Source organism: Protomyctophum parallelum (assembly GCF_964188405.1).
Source record: "Protomyctophum parallelum genome assembly, chromosome: 11".
Taxonomy (NCBI): domain Eukaryota; kingdom Metazoa; phylum Chordata; class Actinopteri; order Myctophiformes; family Myctophidae; genus Protomyctophum; species Protomyctophum parallelum.
In genome coordinates this window covers 17,077,305-17,097,290 of record NC_139707.1, presented here as the reverse complement: position 1 = coordinate 17,097,290, position 19,986 = coordinate 17,077,305, and the positions used below count along the sequence as shown (strand labels likewise).

At 40.0% G+C, this 19,986-nt stretch overlaps 1 protein-coding gene across 1 annotated transcript in view; it reads left to right on the top strand.

The window, feature by feature from the left end:
• The first annotated feature begins 220 nt into the window (after positions 1-220).
• The window catches only part of mospd2 (motile sperm domain containing 2), a 24,078-nt gene continuing 4,312 nt past the window's right edge, over positions 221-19,986 (top strand). The window contains exons 1-14 of the mRNA XM_083776147.1: positions 221-349; positions 474-528; positions 909-1,064; positions 2,512-2,598; positions 4,432-4,586; positions 6,316-6,376; positions 6,540-6,578; positions 6,944-7,068; positions 7,267-7,440; positions 14,502-14,620; positions 17,721-17,814; positions 18,363-18,459; positions 19,335-19,455; positions 19,631-19,739. Of these exons, the coding sequence (XP_083632273.1) occupies positions 317-349; positions 474-528; positions 909-1,064; positions 2,512-2,598; positions 4,432-4,586; positions 6,316-6,376; positions 6,540-6,578; positions 6,944-7,068; positions 7,267-7,440; positions 14,502-14,620; positions 17,721-17,814; positions 18,363-18,459; positions 19,335-19,455; positions 19,631-19,739 (1,425 nt within the window). The 5' untranslated portion in view covers positions 221-316. The remainder of the gene's footprint in view (positions 350-473; positions 529-908; positions 1,065-2,511; positions 2,599-4,431; positions 4,587-6,315; positions 6,377-6,539; positions 6,579-6,943; positions 7,069-7,266; positions 7,441-14,501; positions 14,621-17,720; positions 17,815-18,362; positions 18,460-19,334; positions 19,456-19,630; positions 19,740-19,986) is intronic.

The window sequence follows — 19,986 nt, the reverse complement described above, 5'->3', positions numbered from 1 at the left end:
ACTGTTTAATAGCCGAAATAAGATAATCCATGATTTATGCAGCTAAATAAAAAATAGCAATAACATAAATACAAATAAAACAATCTTCATGATAATGATTATTCTTGGTGATCACTGAAGCTGTCAGTGAACTGACGTCAGCTGGAGGCGTTGCCGTGGCGGCGGAGCCAACATGGAGCGCTGCAGAGCAGCAGTTTCACACCCAGCACTGATTCATCATCGTTAGCCGCCTAGCATGCTAGCGCTACAGATAGCGGCTAGTCAACAAGGAACTGCCAACAACAAGTAGGACAAGTGTGTGGCGTGACACTTGAACATGGCTGAAGTTGAACAGAACGAATCGGAGCAGGTAACGTTAACTAGAACAAAGGCTGCGTCCACCGTTTTTCTTTGTCGCCATGTGAACTGATCTTTACTCTAAAGACAATGTCTGTCTCTGTTTAATGAAAAGACATGATGTCTCTTTTACACAGAATGAGAAAAGGATTGAGGAGACGAGGCAGAGATTCAACAATGAGTTATTGCAAGGTAAGGTATTTATTGTGTAACGGTATAGAATGGCATTAACGTAATAATTAGCTAAGAAGTGGTTATTGGCATGGTTTGAATCTTCTATATAAAATAAAGGTGCAAAAAAGAAAAGTATGTCATTTGTGAATGACCCAATTTCAATCTTGGCAAGGTATCTTGCTATTTAATCAACTATCTGTCAGTAACCACCATTATGTTTGGAAAGAGTTACATTTTCCATGTAAGTTAACAAAGGCTGTTCTCTTAGCAAGCTTTTGTTTATTTTTCAGTAGTTCCATATTTTTTGGCTTGCTGTCAATCCTGTCATGGTAGGAATTTAATGAAACTGACATTTTAACTACTTATGTGATAACTTGTTCCCTGTTGTCTTCCTGCAGAATCGTCAGATAAATATGACTCCAGAGATGTGGACAGACTACAGAAAGATGATACGCTTGTGGATTGGTACCTGTCATGGAGACAGTATGTCATTGATGATGCCCTGAAAATGATTGACGAAAGCTTTCAGTGGAGAAAAGAATATGGTGTGAATGGTAGGAAGACTTGTTTAGGCCAGCCACAGTAATAATGTTCTCTACTACAGTGGTTCTCAACCTTTTCAGGCTGTGACTCCACAAAATAATCATTCCGGTATTTGGACTGGGGACATGCCGCAGTCCCCACCCTGACAAGCACTTGGAATGTAGGCGTTACATTTAGTTTGACTCAGTCCCACAGATAAATATTGTGAAAATAGCCGATCTACAAGCTCACAGCCCCTCGCAAATTGCCTTATAGATTGGCTATTGGCCCTTTAAACTATTTGACAATTTGGCCAATGTTTGACCAGTTTTTATATTATAGTTTGTTGATTACTTTTGATGCAGCAATGGTCTTTTTTTTAGGTATTAAAACGGTCTTGAAACCCCTCAAAATCATTGAGTGACTCCTTGGAGGTCCTGACTCCTGACCCACAGGTTGAGAACCACTGCTCTACTACAGCTATATCCCAATATTTACATTCTGTCTAGATGTGTAGGCACAGATCAGTGGGTGTCTTTGTGCTCCTCTGGGATGTGCACAAGGTCTGCATCCAGAAAGAATCCCATTGTCTATTGACCTCTGCGGACAATTGCCTGTGTCATTGGTTTCTGAAGAACTTCTAGTAGAATTACTGTGTTTTACTAAAGTAATTGCTGGCCCTTTAAACTAGGGAATTCAGTTTGTCTAATAACTTTGTTTTGTTTTTCCTCAAATTAGATGTATTAATGTTATTGGTATATCATTTTCACACAATCCACAATGAATACCAGACGACTCGCCCCTTTACCAACTCGCCCCCGCAAAATGTGTTAATATAGTTAACAGTTAATTTAGTATTTCCCTCCCTCTCTGAAATTATCTTGTATACAGATTAATTTGATTCTACAGTATAGAAGTCGATCTCTATACTCTGTAGAATTAAGAAAGAATATGAGACGGTGACTGCTTAATTAAGTTAATTTAGGACCTTCTAGCAGTTAATTTCGTTTTATTGTAAACGAATGTTTTGTAATGGCATCATCATGCTATTATGCCTTTTATATAATCACCAACATGAATTATGTTTGTTATTTACAGCTAGGTAGAGTAGTGGGGCGAGATGGAAAAGGGGTGACCGTACCTGTTACCTCTACAATACCACTTGTTACATAAATGTACTGTATATATTCCTTGTGATCAGTGAGAATTATTTGTGACAAGTTCTGTTATCTTTTGATAAACATGCAGATATTACAAGTAGATAATATACAGTAGAAAGATATGTTGGTGTTCATAACTTGTTATAATGGAATTGTGTTGAATCAAGAGATATGCACTTTCCAACAATACCAGGTTTCCTATCATACAGTATGCCCTAGTGCCATGGTATTCTACACAGAGGTCCTAGTTCAATTGTAGCTTTGGATATACAGTATAAGTGATCTATAACGGTGTTTGTGTGTTCTTTGTGCTTTTCAGATTTGAGCGAGGCCAGCATTCCTAAGTGGATGTTTGAGACTGGTGCTGTTTATCTCCATGGCTACGACAAAGAGGGCAACAAGCTCTGTATGTTCTCATATTATTCTGTCTTATCTTATGTTAAGTTTCAAGTAAGGACAAATATCTAATTGTGATAATGTCAAAAATTATTTTAACTATACAGTGGCACAATATTATCTACTATCAGCATAAACTAATATTTAAAGGACCATGTCAGATGGCGTTATTGCTGAAGTGCGTGAAGTCCAACACATTGGGTTCAACATCATTGAACCGTGATCTGGCAGTAGCCGGCAACAACGAATGAGACAAATGTGTTGCTGTGCGTTGACACATATTGGCTGTAGCTTTCTTTCAGTGAGACAATGGTTCAAAGTCTAAACTAACAAGCACATGTGCTTGTATTTCAATGAATGTAAGCGTCTTTGTTTTTGATGAATGGCCTGAATACTTTTAGAGTTTAACCCCATCTGAAGAGCTGAGGTGAGAAGTCTAATAAAGAATAGCAGTCTAAAGTATCCCAAATTAATGAGAAGCAGTTGAACAAACAGTTTGTATTAGTTCAAATTTCACATAAACTTAGGCTACGGGGGCTCTAGATGTAGCCTCACAGCGTGTCACAGGTTTGATTCCAGAGCCCGACGAGTCGACGACCATTGCTGCGTGTCACTCCCTGTTTTCTGTCACCCACCACTACTACTGTGCAAATAAAGGCAGAAAAGTAAACAGTACAGAGTATAGTCAAACACCAAAAAGATATCACAGAAAAAAGTCCTTGCGGTCTTGTGTGCATGAATTTGTCATTTATTGATGCAATTCATATCTTAATTCTATTCATATAGATGTAATGCAATGTTTTCATATTTGTCAAGGTGTGCCATCACAATGTTTTTATAGTGTGTGCATGCATAATGTTTTTCTGCATGTACAGTATGTTTCCATGTTGCGTGCGTGCATTCCTCTGTCCTCACTTCTTAAAATAGCACTAGTTAAACGAACTACACATCCGTAAAACCGGCAAACTTTGTCGGCACTGCCCACAGCCTCGGACGATAAAGAAAAATAATGGAAATGGACGATCTGGCGGATCGGCTTGCATTTCAGATGTGTTATCTGACGCAGTTGTCTGACTGTAGTTTATAGATTATCTCTCTTCCCCATGCAATACTGTCATAGGACAAAGCATAAATGAGGCTTGGATCTTTTTTATGTCAAATAACTATTTGTAATTACTTCACATCAACTTGAGTGAACATACACTATACACAACACACTCATAGTGTTGCACCAAACTATATAGGAACATAAATTGCCAAATGAACAACACTACACATACCATAAAGTTCCACAACATAATCCTCAAACCCATTCCCATAGTTAAATGACATAAGCAACACAAACACCCTTCCTGATGCCCAAGTGCATCATGGGAGATCAATATGGAGATCTTCAGTGGCACGCCCCCAGCGTGCCAGATTGAAAATGCCTTACTGTGTGTTTCAACCAGTAGTTGAACTATTATTATGATCCAGTAGTACAAGTTGCCTAATTGAAATTACATTAACATATTTATCATTGAGAAATATATTATATGATTGCATTGCTGAACTGAAACCAAATTTTGCGGATATTAAATATTTATTTCAAAGTATAGCTGCCCCACTATTGTCCCATATAACTGACGCAGTTGTCTGACTACTGCTGGGGGGACTACTTTGCAGTTGTTCATATTGTGATTCTGTTCAATCAACCCTATACTAGATTTAAATCTGCAAAATTCATTAGCATAACCCAAATATTTTCTTTTAACTCGTAATCTGTTCCCATAAATGATTTGAACGTGATGTTGTTTCCCATTGTCAATAAATATGTATTCTATTTTGTGTTTATTGGATTTAGTCTGGTTCAGAGTGAAGCTACACGTCAAAGATGCAAAAACGGTCATGGACAAGAAGAAGTACATTGCTTTCTGGCTTGAGCGTTATGCAAAAAGAGAACCAGGGATGCCACTCACCGTTGTGTTCGACATGACAGAATCTGGCCTCAGTAATATTGTAAGTCCACAATCATATACTTCCTGTATTCAACTCTTCATTTAACAACACATTTATTTTTATTTTCAGTTTGGCAACACATTGGTTTTTATATTCTAATTTGCTTTGCACTGATCATGCATACTGTATATATTTATTTCTATTAGATTATAGGACCTAGAGTAGGACAGTATTACATGATTCACGCATCCCTTAAAAAAAGGTAGATTGCTATGGGTGTTATTGAAGCCCCAGCTCATCATATTTCTTGCTGTTTGAGCCACCACAGTGGTAGAGGGATTGATGCTCCTCATGGTTTAACACTTGGGAGATTAAAGTGACCTTTAAATCCGATTGGTCAATCCAAGTGGACTGCTTAATCCTTACATTGGAGCGCTCTGCCAGGGAGCTCATTTCACAGGCCAAACTCTCCTGGAGAGATGTCTTAATTAGTCACATGTACTCGTGCATACACATTATGGAGAATAAATAACACAGACACCCAAATATGAAATTAGTGGATTAGAAGACCATTTTGGAAACCGGTCTTATTGAAGTTTGTTGAACCACAGTGCGAGCTGGAGAAGGCATAGCCAGTGTGATCTCATTAAGGCTTGTTGAGTGAGCCTGCTGCATAGCAATGAGGCTTGCAGCCCACAGAGCTGAGCCGGACTATAGGACCTGCTTCCAGTGATTTTATCTGAATTGTTTTATTCTAAAGAACACATTTCTAAGGTTTACAAGAATCATTCACCTGAATTTTGAGCTCTTTTATATGTAATTCGTAGCTTGTGTTGTATTGGCTAATTATGATTACAATTTATTTTGTTAGCCAAAAGGCAGATAAAAATGTGGTTGTATGCATTTATTGTAGTTTCACAACCTGTTTTTTATGGAGATTGATTGAGAGTATCTCCTTGAAGAGATAAAGGTTATTGAAGTGAGGTTGTTCAAAAGGTAAACAACACCAGGTTATGCAATTATGTGTTCTGTGTAAATGCAGAGTGTAAATGACTGACCCTCAGTCACACAGAGCACAGACAAGTAGATGAGGCAGGCTTAACTGTCAAGAGTTGCATAGCATTTAACCTACATAACTAGTGGTGCTTTTCCAATGCATTTTACTGGATGGACTTAGTCAAAACAACTTGTGGATACTCTCTGGTATCCAGCAAGGTTCCAACCAAATGATCTGAGGTGATGCCAAAAGCTCGCATGAAAATGCTGCAAACTACTGATTGGCCAAAGAATAACTAGCGTCATTGCTTCACAACAGACTACCTGTATCTATAACTGCATGGAAGCTGAATGCAGAATACAGTATACTGAATACTGTTAACAAACTTTTAAACTATGTGAAATGAATCAATCTTGAGAAACTGCTGCTACCCAGAGGAACATCACTATGATGACCAGCCACATTGAGGATACTATCTGCAGTGGAAAACGAAGTACATGGAAAAATGTGTATCTGGTGCTAAAAGTGAGTCGAGTTGATTTGAGCCGGTACCATGCTGAGGAAAATGTTGTATGAAGAAGCTTGTGGTTGAGAATCAAAGCAACTCTACATGTATACACTTGTGACAACGTTTTCAGTTTGCTGTGAACTGGGTCATTGCTCATCTAGATGCATTAATACCTCAAGCTGCGCAAACAGATTCTCTGTTGAAAGTTCATAAGAAATCTCTTAGTCAAAGCCCTCCACTGTATTCTGTTCTGTAAGTCACTCTCTTTGACTTTGTATTTTCAGGACATGGATTTTGTGAGGTACATCATTAACTGCTTCAAAATATATTACCCAAAGTTTCTGTGTAAGTACTGGGGAAAAGAACACAGACACAATACTGTACCTGTTGTCAACTTGTCATCCTGATATCCATTGGTTTACTTTACTTATTCACAAGTATGTTTCATATGCAGACCTGGGTGGGTGGTATTTCATTTCTGGTCAAATGTTTTCTCTTACCATTTCAGCCAAAATGATCATTGTGGACATGCCTTGGATCATGAATGGTGAGATCTTCTTCTGCCTATGCACACAAACCACCATGTATTATACACATTGATCATATGTAATACAATCACACCAGTGTGAAGTGAGGGGCGCTCTTATCATCATACATAATCTCATTTTGGCCAATCACAATTTGCGTCCACTTTTCCATCTTCACTTTTCTGCTCTCACTTTTATCTTCAATATGTACTTTGCTCAGCCAGGCAAATCATCGCTATGAGGTGATCAGCCAATCACAAGCCAATGTTTGTGTTCACACAAACTCAGAAAGCTGGGCATAGGAGGGACTAGCGCCCCTCAATTAATGTATCAGTGTGCCTATATCTGTCTAATCTAACTGTACTGACATACTGTACTTTTGCAGCTGCATGGAGGATTGTGAAGACTTGGTTAGGCCCAGAAGCCATCAGCAAGCTGAAGTTTGCATCCAAAACTGAGGTTCAGACATTCATTGACCCTGAATACCTGCCACCTCACATGGGTGGAACGGTAGGTCATTCAAACTCTCGATTTGATTGATTGATTGATTGGTGCTAATGATATGTGCTACTTTCCAAATTGGTCTACTTTGCCTCTTAGTATTGAGTCTTTATTAGTGTTTGTCACACCTTTCAGAAAACAAAACCCTTATGAGAATTTGTGATGACCATGACAGATGACACTCATTCATATTTGGTTACATTGTAGGACTCCTTCAAATACAGCTATCCTCCCCTTCCCGATGACGACTTCCAAACGCCTATCTGCGAGAACGGACCCATTGTTAGTGAAGATGAAACAGAGAGTAAAGACGGGGAATCTGAGGTGAAGGATGCTCTGGAGTCCAGCTTCAACTCTGAGGTTGCTGTAAAGCCCAAAAAGGTACTAAATCCTCCTTTGAAGTTTATTTCAATACCCCTCAGTGTTTGGGAAAGCTATGAAGGACAAGGTATAATGAGCATTTTGTCGCTGACGGGCAGAAATCTCTTCTATCTCTACGGTATTTCAAGTTTCAACATGGTTTTTTGGTTATTTTAATGCCCTACTTTTGTACAAAAATGTGAAAATAGCAATAACGCGTTGCAACCTACAAGGCATTGTGTGTTTGTAGATAAATGTGTGTTTGTTTTATAAATTGTTTTAGCAATAGAGTCCATCTCTGATATTCCCTGTTTTTTTCTGGAGCATGAAAAACAAATTAAGTTGTTCTCATTCTAGACGTGTTATATTAGATTTACGGTCTAAAGAAAATCTGCTTTACTTAAACATTGCGCCTCACTTGTGTAATATCTATTTCTTTCAGTTGGGTCTGTGATTACAGCATGTAATCAGGCCCGTCCGCTGAGACAAGTGTGAATTAAGTGGCAGTAATTCCCTGATTTGGCGGCTGTTAAGCTCCTGCTCATTGTCTCTGTCAAGGTGACTCCTAAAGTCTTCGGCTGTGGTTTAATCTTACAGACAATAGCGATGCATCTTAGTCACCCTCGCCTCAGTGTATTGCTTCTCTTCATGTTCTAAGCTCCTATTAGTGTACGAAGAGTGTTTCAAGGCTGTTAGCCACACCACTCCCTGCTGTAGCTGGATTCAAACGCCACACACAATTGACCATATTCACATCATATTTCGGACTAACGGCTTATAGCTCTTTTCGACTCTAAATGATAAGCCAGAGCCTTCCATAACCTGAAACTTTCCAGAAACTGTGATGTTTTTTTGTTTTTTATTTATGGTATTTTATGGTACGTCGTGAAAACAAAACTTGTTTAAAAAAAGCTTCGGTAACACTTGCTATGCATCCCATGTTTATGAGTTGGGGTTTTTTGTAGCACCTCCTGAGGACTCAAATTAGGTTATGAGAACCTAATCTGAAACGGAGTCGTAGTGTATGGAAACCTGTGAAATGACTTTCACGGGTTTGCTTAGTTCTTGTAGTTGAAAAGAGCCATTAGTCTTCCACCTCATTGGAGGCTAGAGTGATACAGTTCATCAGATGCTGGCTGGCTGGCTGGCTGGCAGCCCCCCATGTGGAACTCTGTGATGTCCCACAGCTTTCAGCTTGAACACACGTGCCATCAACCTCACCCTGATGTCGCCAAGGTGCACCCTAGCTGCATAGACTGTACCCCCCCCCCCCCCCCCCAACACACACATTCACTCTCTACAGGGTTATTCAGCTTCAACTTCATAATCTATTTAGCTTAATATCTAGATAACGAGCCTGCATGCAAGCCGACCGTGCATGGGAATAGATTGAGGGTATTAGGATGTAATCTCTGGAGATGCCTGGCGGGAAGAGATTTTGATACATTGAAGACTAAGGCCAAGTGCCCCCATGTTACACATCTGGGGCCATATTCATATCAAATATTTTATACTACCACTAAAAGTTCCCATAAATCGCACAAAACCTTTCTAGCTACACAATGTTTAAGATAGATAGATTGATAAGAATAGAAATAAAAAATTAAGTAGAAAAAATTCTGACTTAACCCTTCTTCACTTGGTTATACTGTCTGTAGCATTATGCATCTGCATTATTAATCAGACATAATTTATGGCCGATTAATTTAACATTTGACCGTAGTAATAGAATCTTACCGGTCATGATGGACGGCCAATAAAATGCCTAGTGGAAATTGGAAACCCTGAGTGTATATATGGATTGTATCATTGTATCATCAATAACAGTGAGTTGTGAGCAGTGTGAGCAAATACTGTATAAAATCTATCAATAATGAACCATTTGCAGCAATTATTCTGGTAACATTCATCTGTTATTTTGTGTACATCCTAGTTTTCTGTTAAAACATATTCACAGAGCTGCTGAGACCAACATTTACTGAGGAACGAGGAAACATTTTAACCCAAGGGAAAGGTTGAACATGTTGCCATGGATGACGTCATGTTTCATGAACTCACTTACTATGCACAATAGGGTTTTGTTAGTGGTGTTTGTGATTTGTTCTTGGTTATTTAACAATCCTCAGTCTTGAGTCTCTTGACTTATGCATACAGTAACTTCTCGCTGACTTACTTTAGGAGGTGTTTTTTGTTTATATGCTTTTTATGTCCACACTTTTAGAACTGCCAACCTTGGTATGTGCTACAAAGTGCTCCCCTTCTCACCGCCGCACCTCACATTTCACTGCTCTCGACGGCAGGCGTTTTCTGCCAGAGCACTCTGCTCTCGCCACCTCAAGTTTGTGTTGATTTTGACAGCAAATTTAGATTTTTGTTTAGTCATAGTCTTTTATTTTAAGTCTACAGTTGATTTTGTCAACTAAAATGCATTTTGTCCTTGATGGCGTCGTAATGGCAGATTTTACACTGGTTGCATTCTGAAAATAGCCGATCTTTGTAAGCTTGTAGATCGGCTATTTTCAGAATGCAACCTAGCATAATACTGGATCTCTACTCCACCTAACATTTTTTTTTTTTTTTTTTTTAAGATATTTTTTTGCGGCTTACGCCTTTTATTGATTTTTGAAGGGACAGACAGTAGGCTGACAGGAAACGGGAGAGAGATGGGGGGATGACATGCAGTAAAGGCCGTGTCGGGTCCGGGAGTCGAACCCGCGGCACACTGCGACTGGATTACCAGTCCGGTGCCCAGACCGTTACGCTACGGCCTGGGCCCACCTAACATTTTTGAGTGGTGCAACAGCAATGTCCGTGTTCGCCTACCTATGTGTTTTTTCACCTACCTACCTACCTACCTATGTGTTTTTTCACCTACCTACCTACCTACCTACCTACCTACCTATGTGTTTTTTCACCTACCTACCTACCTATGTGTTTTTTCACCTACCTACCTACCTACCTATGTGTTTTTTCACCTACCTACCTACCTATGTGTTTTTTCACCTACCTACCTACCTACCTATGTGGCCATGAGCACCAGTATATGACTATGAGTACCAGTAGGGCCCCAGGAACTCGCCCAGGGGTCCGGGTACTAGATTCCGACGAGCCACCCCACGTCCGAAACGGTGAAAAACAACCATGCTATTTTCGTGCTCGGACGCACCCAGCCAGCTACCCAGCCAGCCACACACATAGCTCCGTAAGGGAGTGGTTGCACCACTCAAAAACATGTGGACACCGTTGACCTGTTGGACATTATCAACATTTACTCTTAAATTGACCAGGTAAAAGCTACTTTGCTTTAAGGTGTTCTGTGAATACAGTCCCTGAAGACTTATCAGCCTTGTAGTTAGTGTCCATCCATGACGGGAGTAGTAGAGTGGTGAAATAGGCTGTCACGTTAACTTACAACGTTGTAGTAGTCGCTGTACTGTAGGCACTAGGCAGCCAAATAACTATTAAGCTATTTGAGTAGCCAACTTCCCCAGTCCCAGGAGACCCCTCTGGCAGCGCTGCGTCACCCAGAGCTGCTCCCATGAGCCTCCTAAGCAATAGCACACAAACACAAAAGCTCTCTTTGTCAGTGAAAACAACATTAGTTCCGCACAAGAGATTTATATTTACAAAATGGCAATATGCAAATCAGTGGTTTTTGAGCCTAAACAATTATCCACAGATCTCTCATTTGGAGAATCACATCACAATAGCACCTAGAGCTTTAAGGCCAGTAGGTCAACGTCCCATACATAACCAGGGGGTGAGATAGGAGGTCATACAGTACAAAGAGCTGTTACTATAGTGGTATTCCAGGGGGCGGTGGCGCAGTCTCTAGCGCAGTCGCCTCACAGCTAGAAGGTCCTGGGTTAGATTCCTGCTGGGGACGCTGTGGGCGCCGGGGGGGGGGGGTGTGTTCTGTCCTCTGTGTCATCAGTGCCCATACCCTAGGTGGGGTTCGCAAAAGGGTCTTTCTGTGTGGAGTTTGCATGTTCTCCCCGTGTCCCCTAGGGCCTACCCTCACAAAAACATGCACTAAGCCTGGTCTCTAAAACTGCCTCCCTCTGGCCAGCTGGGGCACCTGATGGAGGGGTCAGTCCGTTGCTCTCCCCAGGTTGGCAGAGGCGCCCAGGATTATTACACTAGACAATCCCTCTGACACTGGGTGAAAAAAATGTCTTACAAAAATCGTGGGATAAAAATGTAATTTATGAGGTATGAACTGAAGCCTATTGATGTTGTAAAACAAGCACACGTAATGTGTGAAGTTTGGGTGGCTGTCTGTCTAGATTAGAACACGTGGTTTTCAACCCTTTTCATAACAAGGCCCATTTGGCATTTGAGCCACTACGTTTTTAACTCATATCTTTGCTTCTGGGGGTCCCTCCCAGGAACAAAATACTTTCAGATGGGGGTCCGCGGCCAAATACAGATAATCTTGGGGTCCGTTACATGAAAAAGTTTGAGCACCTGCCTTTCTTTTTAGAATCAGCCTCAGGTCTAAATGGGTTAGGTAATGCAGATGTTTTAGCAATGTAACTCTTGAGAGCATAAATGAAACCGAATGGACCTGTAGGGTCCATTTGGTTTCATTTTACACTCTCAAGAGTTACATAAGTGTCCATTTGGTTACCAACTCTCCCATCATTTAGCTGGGGACCACCTGGAACCCCCTCAAGGACCACTGGTGGTCCCCGGACCACTGGTTAAGAACCACTGGTCTAGAAAGTGAAATCCTGTTTGATTTGTGAGGTAACACCCATAGGACGCAGGAAGAGGTTTTTAAGCCAGGCGGATGGCGTCTGTGCAAAACAACAGCTATATCTGGAGGAGTGAACTGCATCTGGCGTGTTTGATCAGAACGCTGCTCAGCTCGTAGGTCTCTTACCACTACTGTGAAAAGACTGGGGAGCATGATGATGTTGACGCTGGTGAGAGTGCTGGTGGTCCACAGTGGCTTCAAACCACTCGTATTCCAAGGCCGTGCCATGGAGTCCATTGGTCAATATAAACACCCCACCCCTTCTACTCCACCCACTCTCCCACCTGAATACCTCAGGGTACCTCCAGCACCATGTTGATAACTGATCACTCCGGGAACCTTCAAGCTAATTGCTTTTCTCTCTGTTTTGAAACAAGGGCTGGTGGTGGTAAAGCAATGTAGGATCACTCCCACACAAGGAGCTCAGAGTCCTGGAGATTTCTGCAGACTGGAAACGCAGGTGTACCTGTGTCTGGTTTATGTTTGTTTTGTTCTCTTTTTAGTATGTGTGCCTCACTGTTAACTGTCATCATCATCATCACTATGGATTTTAAAGGCTAAGTAATTTTTATCATGTCAGGATGTTTGACTATTATAGAAGGATTACTATTATGACTATTATTATAATTATTAAGCTGACATGCAACTATTACTGTTTGTTTGCAATGTAAGACATTTCATGTAAAGTAATGAGAGAAGACCTGCAGCGCAGTCATTTGTTCCGGCAACTTCACAAAGTTTTTCAATGGTTTTTAAGCCCCAGGTGAAAATATCTTGAGAAATAATACCATAATGGCGACATGTATTAACAATCCTGCTCTAAATTCCTTTAATACTTTAATTTTTGCCAACTTTATTCATCTTTGTGATTTTTGTTTAGTTTGTACTAATGAGTAATGATTACCATTGGGGAAATAGTTCCCTGAATCTTACCTCTATGCCTATGAGACTCTAAAGGTTGTTGAACACCAGCAAAACATTTCTTTGTGCCTTAGTATAATGTTATTACGACTTTCTTTTTTTACACTGTTGATTATCAACACTCCACCTTGTCATGAAACACTTTGTATGATGAATTGTAATATTGTAATATTTATTGTCTTATCATTTCATTTCTTACACAACGTGTGTGTATAATCTATGTTGAATGTATCTCTTGTTATGAAGAAGTGGAAGAATGCTTTGTTAACGAATTGATTTTAATGATTCATTGATTTCTCAAAATGAAGTAACTCTGTTTAGGTTGTTATTAATCTATGCTGGATTTGGTTTATGGACATGCCAATAGTGTTAAAAATTATGTTCCTACTGCAGTGCTGTAATTTTATATGAAGGATGTAGATTTGTTTATTTTCAACTTTTTAATTCAATTTCAATAACGAAGTCACTTTATTTCCTGTTTGGAGAACTGACTGTATTAACGTATTAATGTACACCCCTGTTAATGCTAAATAAATAAATATAGACATTTCAGAAGAATCTAACTATCTTTGATGTGTTTATTGTGGCTGCAGGGTGGTCATCAGCTGCTACATTGACACAAGGGTTGCGTTTGTTGCTTATCGCAGCAGAAGACTCACTTCCTCATCATGGGGCAGAGTCAATGCACTTTCCCATCTGTTTCACACAATCTGTGGTCCAAACAATACTGTGTGTGTGTGTGTGTGTGTGTGTGTGTGTGTGTGTGTGTGTGTGTGTGTGTGTGTGTGTGTGTGTGTGTGTTTGTGATGGTGGTAGGCATTTGGGGGGAGGCTGACCATCTCTTATTTCCCACCCTTTTTTAATGCAAATTATGCACATTGTCCGGTCTTCTGGTTCAGAATTGTGACCTGTGTGTGTGGTCAACTTGTCTTTTAGAGGAAAGTTTAATTTTAGTTTTACTGTGAACTGAAAGTGCTGACGTGATGCATCAATGATCTTGGACTGGTTGAACTAGTTGCTGTCAGGGGAGCGTGTGGTGTCAGAGATCATGTGTTTTATGGGTTATTTTGGGTCTGTGTTCGCAAATGGACATGCCGTTTGTGCTGGAGGCTACTTGGACTAAGAGGTCAGGAGGTTATCATGGGGTTTTCTTAGTTAAAGTAAATGACCTGTCACACAGATGCAAGGTGACTTAACGTTGATAACAGATAATACTTCACACTATTATCTTATATGGGACCATTTATTAATCATTCCACAAGACGTCGAGGCTTTCATTAATTGATAGCTTTCTCTATCCAGAGGTCAAAGGGTCAATGATACGTTTTCAGAGAAAGTGCCAAAAAGAATTATCAGTGTCCTGGCAATCAGCTTTCTAATTAAGTGGTCTTTATTGTTTCAGGTGAACTTTCTGGAAGACAGTATAAGGTCGGAGGACAGTGACAAAGTAGATTTGGCCAGTCGGACCAAAGGAGCCAGGAAGCCACTGACCACCTTCAAAGGCCCTTTGCTACATGTCAGGTACTCGCAGCGGTTTCACCCCTTCTTCATCTCTTATTTAGCTTCTATCTTTTCTCCATCAACATTTAAGCCAAGCAACTAGAAGCCCTTTCTGTTCACAAATCCAGGGCAAAAATTTTTTTTTGTAGAAAATTGATTTGGAAAATTGATTTTGATGGGCTAAACCTAGGTATCGACGTGTTTTGTGCTGTTACAGTCCAATTGATCTTGTTGTATGAGAGTATAAATTAAGGATGGCCCCATTGATATTTATTTGGGTAGAAATGAGTTGTTGTAGCTAATTATTACTGAGCGGTATTAATCAATGAGTGACACTGACACTGATGAATGACTATAAGCACTCGCAAGTTTAACCGCTTATATTTAAGTCCAGATGAGACAATGGTGGAATGGAAAGCATTATACCGATCACAAGATTGTTTACTCTGTTAATGACAGTTTATTTTATTATATTTGACAGTGACTTATGTCTGATATGTCCTTTCACCAATCCAAGCAAGTTTGAGCATGGAAGCTGGCTATGTCATAGAGATTCAGGTAGTTGCTGAGTTTCGTTGGGTTTCAGGTAAATGCTCAACAGAATCAAAATGGTATCCAGTAAATCTTGCTTGAAATGTGGTGCAGACAACCATGGAAAACACTTTCAAAAAAGAAAACCACTCCTTATTCAGGTGAATTACCGGTAAGTATTTCATGAATGTATTCGTTCAGCATAGGTAACAAAACAGACAAGTATCAACTCTAAAGTCTACTCTAAACAGCTAAACAGCTAGCAATTAGATGGTGATGGTATTCCACCATCACATAAGACCTTGAACATAACCAGTGGTCACTAAAACGATTGATTGATTGATTGATTGATATGTTTATTGACAATGTTTAGAAATATACAGAAAAATTCACATAGTTATACATCACTATCAAAAGGATAAATGCAAGAAGGCCGACGGCTTAAAAATGATAAATGAAACACAACAATGAATGTGTATGAGTGTATGAGTGAGCGTGTCCATGTGTTTTAGGAATGTGTTATATAATAATTATTATGTCATTATTATAATTTATTTTGTGTGTGTTTTTTGTGTGAGTGCGTATGTGTGCGTGTGCCTGTATGTATGTGTACACAAGAGACAATGGGTACATAACACACATCAGGGGGATATGCAATAGTAAAAGGATACAGCATTCAATGTACAATAATTTCAAGTAATAGTAGAGATAAAAGAAAAAGAAAAAACATTTACAAATTAGAAGGACTGTGTCACCTGAAACCGAAGATAGGTTAGGATGTATCCTGCTTAGCCATACACTGAGATTTAGCTTAAGTTTAATGATCATAGATAGGCCCCATACATACATGGATACATGCCAAATAAATGTGAAACCACAATAAGGCATGGTAACAATAAGTGATTTCAATATTATAAGCATTAAAAATATATCAAAAGGGCCCCATATTATATAATCAGATCACTCCTCCTTTTCACAATGTATGCCCCTCGAGTTCTGTTTTTTTCTTTCTTTCTTTTTTTCTTTTTTACAGAGCAAAGTCTTTGATCTTAGATTTTTAGATTTTTGATAGCCCCAGGATATGAGTTGGAGTGATAAACAGATTTATATTAGCCTTAAATGCAATTACGTTTGGGGGAGCTGTGTTTTAACCCCGATGCGAGACCAGGAGGGTTCAGCAGGTGGGGGAGGGGGAACGGAGGCTTTGATGTGCAGAATGTGTTTGTTAAAGGTTTCCGGAGCCCAGAGAGACATTCTGAGCTCAAGGGAATGAATGCCAGTCTCCACAACCACTCTGCTTGGCAAAAGAAATGATAGGACATGAAAAGGAAGAGGGGACTTTGTCCTTAATCAGCCCTATTTTATATTTGGTCATATTATGCTGCTCCCTTGTGAAAATAGCCAAAATACAAGCTCCCATCATTTTGCAATGTGACATATTGTAAGATCGGCTGTTTTTGCAATTAAGATATTTGAACATTTGTATGTTGCCTAAAGCTCATACAAAATGATTTTCCAAATGAATCGCATTGTTGTCTTGAACCCATGGTCTGACTGCGGCCCAGTCTGCACCAAGGAGAGAGTTTGCAAATACTTGACAGAAATAAATCCATTTTGGATATGTGAAAATGAAACCTAATTCGATAAGAAGTGGTCTGCTTAGCGTGAAGTAGTCAGGTTACACATGTGTAGTCTGAACCTGAGTGATTTGAAGGTTTTGGGACTGGGGTTATTTGAGCGAGAGAGGGATTGGCTTAGGTAGGGTGGTAAATTGATGAAAGAGTGCCTTGTGGCTAGTTTTTAGGCTGTGGATTTGCCTGTGCTCCAGATTTCACCGCTTTGAAGCGTGATCACAGCTGATTTCAGCATGAACTTGGGAGTAATGGGCTATAATTCCCTGTATTCCCCTGTAAACGGGCTAAGACGTGGTCCAACCACCCAGAGGCCTGACAGCTCTATATGTGTCAGGAAGAAATGCAGCAACATCAGAGACTGGGAGAAAGTACCGAAGAAATGTAGTTGGCAACCATATGCAACTCTGTCAATCCCTTTTGGAACATGCCCTAATTAACATTACAGTATGTCATTCCTGTAGTTTATGTTAATTAAAATTCGTCCATATTTTAGTTGATGTTGACAAACTGGCAACAGAAAGTCTTGATGTTATAGTATACTTCTTGCCGTTCTTGGGTAGGCAGTAGCACTCTATTCACAGTGGCAGTTAGAGGCATGATTTCATAAAGCAGATGGTTTAGTTGATATGTAATGGGAATTGCTACCAGTCCCCAGATAACCATACCACACAGATTGCCAGACCTTCATCCAAGCACAGGAAGCTTACAAGTCAGATAGAAATTGCCAAGATACTACCAAGAGGAACAACAAAGCACGTTGTAAAGCAAATTGAAGGTTTGGTCTGAATTTAGTAGTTATATTGGCTTTCCAGTATGCCCAAATAGACACTTGGGCCAAATGGCATAACATGTATTTTCTTTCCTCCAGACCTGAGCCTCTGCCATCCACTCAGACAGCAGAATAACGTGGCTCTTATTCAAAAATACTGTTATGTGTTTTGTCTCGCTCCTTCCAGCCCTGCAGAGGAGCTCAGCTTTGGTTTTAAAGAGACGGAGAAGAAATGCCTCATTATCCTGAACAATGTGACCAAAAATCAAGTGGCCTTCAAGGTATCTCGGTGTGTGTGTGTAATGCGTAGATAATTGCGTACATTTGCATGATTACATGACGTCATCTGGTGGCTAAACTCGGCAGTGGTGCCAGATTCCAGCTATAAACTACAGCTGTGAACTCTTTGGTTGAACCGGAAGTAGTAGTGTGATGAGTGACAGTCTTCTCTCAGTGTAAACAATGGTTTTCTACTGGCTAGGTCAGATTAAAGTATTATTAAGCTATAAACATCGTCCATTAGCTCAATCTGATCCCTATAAATGCTTTAGATCGCATGCGTGTGCGTGCACGTGGAGATTTTGGATATTCAATAACGTCACACCATGGGAGCTACCATGGGAGGCTAGTGACGGATGCAAAAAACGGCTAACAGACGGTAAATACAATTCTGGATTAAGTGACATTAATCAAACTCGAGATTAATCATTTTGACAAAGGCGGTTGCGAGCACGAATCCCGAGATTGTGTGTGTGTGGCAAATATTGTGTTAAGAAATTGTCGTTGTAATATGTGGTCTCTGTTCAAGCTGCTTGTTGTGTTTCTATAGGTTCGAACCACAGCACCTGAGAAGTACAGGGTCAAGCCCAGTAGCAGCTGTTGTGAACCAGGTGCTTCTGTGGATATCGTGGTATCCTTGCACGGAGGTATGGCACTTATCTTTGCACTCAGCTCACGGCGGATGTTCCTGCTTCTATAGAAAGTCAGAATAATCAAATTGGTCTATTTATTTTCCAAAGTGCTGACAAAGTGCGAGCTTCCTGTCTTGACATACATATTTTAAGAGTGATAAAATAATCATTCTGTAACAAACCTTCAGAAACCCTAAACACAGTCTAAATAAAGAATCTCTCGTACCTGCCTTAATAGTTTCCTGTAAAACACCTGACCTCATCAATCTGTTGAAGCCAGTACCGTGACATAAACTATAGGGGGGGCAGACATACCATAGGACTGACATGCGCGGAAACAACGATTGGATTAAGGTTGGCGAACATGCGCTGCTCCGTGCTTGCGGTTATGGTTAGGGTTTGAGGTAGGTTGTCGTTCTAATGACAGTCGGACCAATAGTATGTCGGAACTAAAGCCTGTACCCAACTATAGAGGGGGGGTCTTTTAATGTTGTTTGATTATTATTGTATATATATTACATGTATTGTTTTATTGCTTTTAATTCTTATCTATTATTTGTTTTTCGTCCTAATAAAGTTGTCCTTTTTCTATGTTCTCTCCCCTGGCCCCCCACACAGTATTGAACCTAAGATTTCTTTGTTTAAGAATTTTGCCAATTATGTCAGCTATGTTTGGGTTTTTTTTTCTCTTTCCACAAGATTATTGTATGTGATGGCTTAATTTTCTCATTTTCATCTCATGATGTTGATTTACAGTGAATAATCAAAATCCTATTCAAGATCTATATAAAGACACACAGTAGTAGAACTATAAAAATGCAATTCATTAAAGGAGAGTAAGTGTAGAGTAGACACACTGCAATTATTTGTTCATTTTTGTTCTTGTGCAGGTTTTCAAGCCTCTCTTCAGGACCGCTTTCTGGTCATGGCTGCTGAGATGGACACCGCCGCATCACAAGAACTTGCACAATTCTGGAAAGAAGTTCCAAAAACCAAGATCATGGAACACAGGTACCAGACTGCTGTTTAAATACTTCATAAGAGGTCTTGCCTCACAGCAGCTTGTTCATTTCATTTGACATAGGTCTCTTAATACAGATTTTCTCACTTGGAGTTGTGGCACCGGGCCTAATGGCTGCTAATCGGCCTGACCTCCTCAGCTCACAAGATACTGTCTTTCCTGTAGATTACGCTGTCATGTCCTGGAGAGCGTTAAGCCAAATCTGAGCCTTCTAGGCCTAGGGGATAGCCATGTGGAAGCAGCGACCAATGGGAATCAGGACCTGGATACAATGGTGAGTTCTGATAGGACTACAGGCTTTCAAACAGCAGCATCAAACGCAATCCATGTTGGTCTTAGTTTTTACATTGGTATTTGTTAATTGAGATTTCAAACATTGATGAGTGCATTTATTATATTCTTGCTTTATATTTAAAATCATAATATTATTAGCTCTGAATTAAAATATATTTTTGTCAAATAATGATGTACAGTAGATTACCAACCATCCTTTAAATTGTTCCATGTTTTTCACTCCAATT